Source organism: Lathyrus oleraceus, chromosome 5, assembly GCF_024323335.1.
Source record: "Lathyrus oleraceus cultivar Zhongwan6 chromosome 5, CAAS_Psat_ZW6_1.0, whole genome shotgun sequence".
NCBI classification, from domain to species: domain Eukaryota; kingdom Viridiplantae; phylum Streptophyta; class Magnoliopsida; order Fabales; family Fabaceae; genus Lathyrus; species Lathyrus oleraceus.
Window position 1 is genome coordinate 625919362 of NC_066583.1, and position 7664 is coordinate 625927025.

The following is a 7664-nucleotide window of genomic DNA, read 5'->3' on the forward strand; positions in this document are numbered from 1 at the left end:
AATAGAATGAAAAAAACATGAAAAACTATCTTACCTCATGAAACATACTTAGAATACCATAGCTGGAGATGGTTAGTTAGTACTACTATTTTGCCAAAACAATTCAATCGTTAAAGCAACTATATTCATGCTTTTTTCAATCAACAGATAAGTCTGATGCACTTATCTAAATAAATATTTCATTGTGCAGAGAAAAGTTTCTCAACAAATATCTTTTTAAGTACTAATCGCTTGGTGTTTTGTACAGAAAAAGGCTGAAAGATAAATGCATGACTGCTGAACACTATATTACAAGTTCTAAATAGATGGCAATTTGATAACTGGTGAATTTCTTCTATCAGTCAATGCAACATATACATAACAGTAACTTGAGGAGCAGGAAGTATGGCCAGAGGAAATAACTCCAGTAACAAATCAATAATAATAATTTGTAATTTGCCGATTACTCCTTAAAATTGGAATGTAGGCCTTTTTTCACTTCCCTCTCTCCCATGAGTTCACTAATATCTGACAGTGTTATAATATATTTACAAACCAAACCTTTTTGGTCTCAAGAATGTGGACGAACCCTTTTTCAAACCTGGCATGGAAATTTGCTGCTGATTCTTGGCCATTTTTTCTTTCTCCTTCTGTTTATTTTCCCTCTCGAACTCTGCTTGTTCCTTCTTTAAATTTTCCATTTCCTCTTCCATGGCCGTTTTCTCTTGCTTCTGTTTCTTTTTATGTTCTAGTAGTGATGTATCAGACTCTTTCACAGAGAAAAACATAGGTCCCAACTCCGCAAGCCAGTGGGGCTCTACCGCTGTGGCACACTGCATGTACTCCTTTGTTGTTAGGATTAACTCGTGATAAACTACATAATCAGGAGTGCAACCCATGCCATAGAGAGCGCTACTGGGATGAAGGTGACATGGCATCCCATTTCGTGAGTTAACATACTCCCCGACACCCTTTAATCTTGCTGAATTGTGGAAGTACGCAGAACAAATTGCCTTTCTGACAACATCTGTATCGGGCCAGCATGTGGTTAACGGAATTTTGAGAGTCTTGAGAATATCAAGCAGCTGGGATCTTACCTCTCTAGCCTTTCTGAGACCTTTAACATGCAAATAATGATCGTTGCACCAATCCCCTCTGTAATCATGCTGTTTCCATTGCTGATAAACATTGTACAGCGTTAGATGGTCAGACTCTGGCACAAAAAATCGTTCACGTGCAGCATCACTCTCCTCTGCTCGGTCCTTTGGCCTAAAGAAAACTGACGGTACCGAAAGCATTGAAACAATTGTAAGAACCTCTTCGAGACACCCCAACTGGTCACCCATCAAAAGCATCTTAGCAAGTGGAGGATCTAGTGGAAATTCAACCATTTTCCATCCAAGTTCAGTCAATCCCCCCACATTGTTAAGGGCACCCAACACCCACAACTGGTACATAGAATTGAGAATATTATCCTGCGGAGGTGGATCCATGAAATCAAAGTCGAGTAAATTTTCAACTTTAAGAGATTTCAGCAACAAAACCACATTGCCAAGGTTAGTCCTCTGAATCTCTGGAACTGGACTGGCCAACATTTCATTTAGGTAAGCACTCTCTGTATACAATCGATAGCAGGTACCAGGGCCAGTTCGACCAGCTCGGCCAGCACGCTGGTCAGCAGCAGCACGGCTAACAGGGAAGACTTGGAGAGCATCCATACCCATCCTAGGGTTGTACACCTTCATTTTACCATAGCCTGTGTCTATGACAAAGAAGATACCATCCACAGTCAATGATGTCTCAGCAATGTTAGTGGCCACAATGCATTTGCGCGCACCATCTTCAGCTTTCTGAAATATCTTTGCTTGCAAGTCGGCCGGAAGTTGAGAATATATAGGAAGAATCAAAAGTTTTGGGACTTCTTTGTTTGAAGATGATATCATCTGCTCCATTCTTTCAGCAAGGGCATAGCAAGCTGCCTCAATCTCGTCTTGGCCAGTCATGAAGATAAGGATGTCACCTGGAGGGCTAGTTATGTGAATAGTCATAGCCTGCTTCACTGCTGCTTCAACATAATCTTCACATGGAGTTTTGCTCCATAATATATTGACAGGAAATGTTCTCCCAGGAATATGAAAGATCGGAACACTGCAAGGATGCCCCAATTAGATTGAACCAAAATAAAGTTATAAATAAAAACTAGAGAGAATGATATATGAGGAATTAACATTACCTTCCAAAGAAATTTGAGAATTTCTGAGCATTCAGAGTTGCTGATGTAACAATCAGCTTGAAATCACGGCGTTGGGCTACAACTTTCTTCAATATTCCAAAAAGGACATCTGTACTTAATGATCTTTCATGGGCTTCGTCCATCACAATAACCCTGAAAAAGTTTTAAACAGGATGATTACTAACATTGCCTATCTCAAACAAACAAGACATTGAGAGGGGAAGATTTGGCAATACTGTACCTATACTTATCTAAATCAGAGTCTTTAAGTGTTTCACGCAGAAGTACCCCATCTGTCATGTACTGTAAAATGTAACCACTAAAGTTTAGAGCAAAGCACCAAAAAGTTTATGATTAACGTAACCACACAATTACAATGCATGTTTTCCTCGTGCACACTAACGATGAAAAGAAATCATGTAATAGTACTTCAAACAAAGCATACTGATTAACTTTGATTTTATACAAGGTTGGCTCAGTGGCCGGGGTGAAGGAGTTGAGTGATAAGGAGGTTAAGCTTTGAAGGTTCTTTTCCCACCCACAATATAACTAACATATAAAGTAACATTTGTCAATCTCAAAAATATAAATAGAGTTGTTCACCTTTATTATGGTATTTGGTCCAGTCACATCCTCGAAACGTATAGCATAGCCAATTTTATCACCTAACTCTGTGTCCATCTCCTCGCTAACTCTCTTGGCAACACTCATAGCTGCCACACGCCTTGGTTGGGTGCAACCTACTATACCACCTATAGTATAGCCATCCTCATGCAGATACTGTTCAGAAGCACCAAATGTCAAGTTCTATTTTGATGAACATGGTTACCTATTTCTAACAAATAACATGTGCTTTTAATATGTTTTTTTCCTTTCTAGAGTGAATAACATAATTTAAGAATATAAAATAGAAAACGATAACAACCTGTGTCAATTGGGTTGTCTTTCCTGAACCAGTTTCCCCCACTACAACTATCACCTGATTTTCACGAATCACCTACACATCATAAATGAATTGTTGCAATAATCAATGAGAAAAATATGTCTTAGTTAGAAAATCATAGTGGAAACAATATTATTGAAGATATGAGAATGCTAAATGTACACATGGTGGAAAAAAATTAGAAACCCGAACAAGCCCTTAAAAATGTGAAATTACATAATTCAAGTGTACGATGAAATAAGGAAAGGGGACTTGGGTCTTGTATCTACCGTGATTAAAAAAATACAAATGTGGTCACCTACCTGCATAGTACTTGATGACTAGGACAAAAAAAAAGTAAAACAGAATGGGCATGTCCAAACCATATTTGATATCCTAATCTTAAACATTTAGACTGTTTGATTGTGATATTTTGGAAAAATAACCTTGATTGAAAAAAAGCAACCCTAAAAATAATCACCAAAGGTAAAACAGAAAAATCAACCTGTAATAACTCTTCTCGTACTGAAAAAATAGGCAGATACTGCCTTTGCTCAGAAAGACTTTTTGATTTAGCAAAGTCACTCACAGCTTCTCCCTTCTTCATGTGTTGTGAAAACTTAGCTTCCTCCTTAAAATCAATTTCACCATCTTCACCCACTACGGCAGTGTCGGCATCAATCTAGCGTTTGAAGAAAAAAAAATTAAATAAGACTAAATCTTTAAACCATTTAGAGAGTAGCAAATATCAAAATTATTCCAGAAGAATACCTGTTCTGCTGTTTTTTCAACACCTAAGATATCACCAAGTTTTGAGCCAGCAAGTTCCCAAAAGCGTTGGCGAGACTTATTTGAACTCTGTTTCTCATGAATTTCTCTTACCAGAGTAGATCCTTTACGAGAAATTATAGCCATGTCTGATGTTGGATCTTTTATTGGCATAATTGGCTCTGCCTGCTTAGTAAAAACAACTCTACCATCGAGAAAAGGAGGCTTAGTATCTGTGACCAATAGTAAAAAGATATTCAGCCAAAAAGATCAATAATTCTAATATGTTGAATTGTCAAAGTTGGTAAGACCAATAATTACCGTGCACAAGAAGAATGACTTTGCGTTCATCCTCGTCATCAAATTCAGTCTGGACCTCTGTACCTCTAACAGCACCTGATCTTAGCAGTTGCCGATCTTCCCATTGAGCATTATCAGCTGTAAGCTGAGATAATTTCTTGCTTTGCGAGAGAGACATCTTTGTCCCATCTCTTCGGGTCTGTGCCAATACATTTTACACTTTGTACATTAGCAACTCAACCAGACAAATGTGGGACATAAATCACATACCAACTCAAAGAAAAGAACATGAGTTGAGATATTGGAATTGGATACAGAAAAACAGAATCTTCAACAAATTAATGGTTTAGTTGATTTATTTAAAACATATAGCTGATTCTAAGGCCAGTCACTCAAAAGTCACTCACGTTGGTAGCCTTAGACTACATGCTAAAACATGTCTATCTAGATTGTCACCACAACAACCAAGGACATACATGTAGAAAATATAAGTAACTGCACCAAATTTCAATTAGAAGGATCATAATGGTAACTTCTAATCAATTTAAATATTTGGCTAAATGAGATACAAGTGTATACTAAAAAAATGCCATGCTATGATGTTGAATATAGAACCAGTTCACAGTTCAATACTAAATCATATTGACTCTTCTTAAGGTCAATAATTATCTTTAATTTCCCTATTTAACAACATTTTTTACAGAATACAAACTTAATAATAACGGAAGAGGAAAGATAATTTAGTATAAATATATAATTGAATTGATATCCTATAAGTAATTAATTCTCCAAATGCATAACAGTCAAGCACATACAAGGGAAAGATAACTTAATTTAAATATATAACTGATAGCCTAGGAGTTACCAGTCTTTTAGCCAACTCGGCCTCTTTCTTCTGAAAGGAAGCCTCATCTCCCAGAAATAGTGATGAGTTGTCGGAATCAAACAGTGTGCTTCCTTCTTCTCTATCATACCTTCATAACAATAATTAATTATGTTAAACAATACAACATCACACATGACAAATATAGAAAAATGTCTTCAAAAGTAGATATATATAAAACAAAAATAACCTGCAAAACTAAATTACATACCATGCTCGGTCTGCATCGCGTTCCATCTCTTCACGCATGCTTTCGGTTATCTCATTATACGAGTGTTTTTCATCTAACTCAGACTTGCCTGCCATTTCCTCCTGAGGAATGAAATTATTAGTAGCTAGTTTTTTGTTATATGTTAAACATCACTGTCATACTCTATCTATGATAAACCATCAAATACACTGTAACATTTTGACGTTGGTACAAAATTACCTTATACGTATGCGACTTCCGATTATATTGAGAAACAGAAGATTTGACTGAAGATCCAGAAGCACGTATTGGGAGAGGAGACGGAGAAACATGGTCCCAAGGAGAAGGTGTATCTGAAGTAAAATAAAATTATTTGTCAAAGATTATCATATACGTATACAGTCTTGACATCGACATTCAAAACCAAATACAATATTGGGAAATCGAAATAACATACAAGATGAATTAGGAGTATGGCCCCCCAACCACGGAGAAACTAGACGTGCATCAGGTGAGGCACCAACGAACATTGGAGATGGTGATGGTTGATGACGTCTAGAGCTAGACACACTATCCCTACGTGGAGTATCTTCCCATTCCCATCTGCCATTGTCCCAGTCAGACCTTCCTGCGGATACAAATACATTCATCACTCTAACATTTTCTTACCGGTCATAAAAAATGGCTAGTACTTTGATTAATTAAACAAATTACATAAACAGGACAGTAACAATTACATACCCGAATAACTCCTCTCCCTCCTATAATCATCACTGTCATATCTGGTTCTCTTTCTATGGTATCCAGAATGCCTCTCCCTCCTGTGATCTTCCCTTTGCTCACTCCTATGATAGTGACTCCTCTCACTACCGTCCCTCCTGTCGCTCCTCTCACTACCGACCCTCCTGTCGCTCCTCTCACTATCATCGTCCCTCCTGTTGCTCCTATGACTCTCCCTGTCATATCCACGTGAAGGTGAAGCTTCTTCAGTAAGAGAGCTATCTGTAAAGACAAAGTCATTGATCTTCGATTATTAATTTCTTTTATTGAGAAACAAAACTAACACCATAACTCCAGACACACACAAAAAAGCAATAGGGTATGAGAACTCTAAATTGTCATCAGATGCATTAAGCATCGAAAGTTGGAGAAAATTCCTTTTCAGTTACCCTTAAACATATTAGTCTAATCTTAATATTTCATCAATGAAGATAGTATACATAAAGCCAAATGTTAATAAACTATACACAAATGCTAGCAACATATACGAAAAAGGAATTTAACTATATAACCAAATAAATACCTGCACGCGATGTTTCACTTGTTGTCTCACGGTATCTTCTATGAGAACGCCGTGCACCTGTGTGTTCACTCTCCTCAACAATAGAGGACTCGTCTTCATCGTCTCCAGCAGCTGCAATTGATGTGGTAATCTCTTTTGGCACCTTGAATGCCGCTTCACTCTGAGACTCCCCGCGTTTTGCAATGGCAAGGGTATCTAGTCCTGTTAAATCATACGTCAAAACAAACAATGAAAAGCATCAGCATTAAGAATCCACAACACAAAATCATAGCCGATATGAACAACCAATATGTGTAAAAAATTGAACTACACAACAAAGCAGTACCTAATCGCGATTTTCTCTCCGGTGCGACATACACTACCCTTTCCTTACCAGGAACAAAGAGTCCACCTCCGATAGACTTCTCGGGCTCCATAATCATAGTCGTCTTGTCAATGTCAACTACCTCAGCCCCTTCGACCTTCTTCTAATCACGGACAACAGCAAAGATAAAATCAACAACTAAACCAAAATCCAAACAAGAGTTAAAACGATGGAGAAAGAACGAAAATGTTACTTACCTCCATGATAGTATGCAACTAAACTCAAATACAAACAGCAATAGAGCAATCTCAGTGGAAATAGGGTCTCTCAATTCGAGCAATAGAGCAGTGGAACGAAACTGAACTCAGATAGGGTTTTTCCGCGGCGATCGATGGACGAGAGACGGCGGAGAGAAGAGTTTCGCAAAAGGGTTTCTCGGCGGCGATCGATGGATGAGAGAGACTTAGGAAACTTTTTTTTTGTAATGAGCGCTATTATCGGGCCATTTGTTTTAGATTAAAAAAAATAAAAAAAATTATTAAAATATTTTGAGATTTTCTTTTAGAGATTTTAAAAAAAAAGTAGAAGCTAATTTGCGTTAGTTTTCTTCCAAAAAATGATTCTTTTTTGTTTAGCAACTTAAATATAAAAACAATTTTTTTAATTATAAATAATATATATATATATATATATATATATATATATATATATATATATATATATATATATATATATATATATATATATATATATATTTTAAATGTCATTCTAGTTTTTTTTAA

General features: G+C 36.9%; 1 protein-coding gene across 2 annotated transcripts; it reads right to left on the reverse strand.

Moving 5' to 3' along the window:
- Nucleotides 1–270: 270 nt before the first annotated feature.
- LOC127087252 (pre-mRNA-splicing factor ATP-dependent RNA helicase DEAH7) lies at nucleotides 271–7374 on the reverse strand. 2 transcript variants are annotated; one of them, XM_051028115.1, is made up of 16 exons: nucleotides 7140–7374; nucleotides 6904–7042; nucleotides 6579–6779; nucleotides 6017–6277; nucleotides 5733–5903; nucleotides 5516–5628; nucleotides 5297–5397; nucleotides 5068–5176; nucleotides 4224–4401; nucleotides 3906–4135; nucleotides 3640–3816; nucleotides 3138–3209; nucleotides 2816–2992; nucleotides 2454–2515; nucleotides 2213–2365; nucleotides 271–2127 (listed from the first exon to the last, which is right to left on the reverse strand). In XM_051028115.1, exons 1-16 carry the CDS (start codon nucleotides 7143–7145, stop codon nucleotides 528–530), a joined length of 3750 nt encoding a protein of 1249 aa, XP_050884072.1. In that variant the 5' UTR covers nucleotides 7146–7374; the 3' UTR covers nucleotides 271–527. The 2 variants fall into 2 exon arrangements, with proteins under 2 accessions (XP_050884072.1, XP_050884071.1); XM_051028114.1 differs by having other exon boundaries at nucleotides 6904–7045; nucleotides 7140–7373.
- Nucleotides 7375–7664: the final 290 nt, after the last annotated feature.

Bases quoted from the DNA above. Each gene is read 5' to 3' on its own strand.
- LOC127087252 (XM_051028114.1), bottom strand. The intron at 5,177-5,296 runs GTATGTAATTTA...ATTGTTATGAAG, and splicing joins CGCGATGCAGACCGAGCATG to GTATGATAGAGAAGAAGGAA. The intron at 4,136-4,223 runs GTAATTATTGGT...TATTGGTCACAG, and splicing joins AGTCATTCTTCTTGTGCACG to ATACTAAGCCTCCTTTTCTC.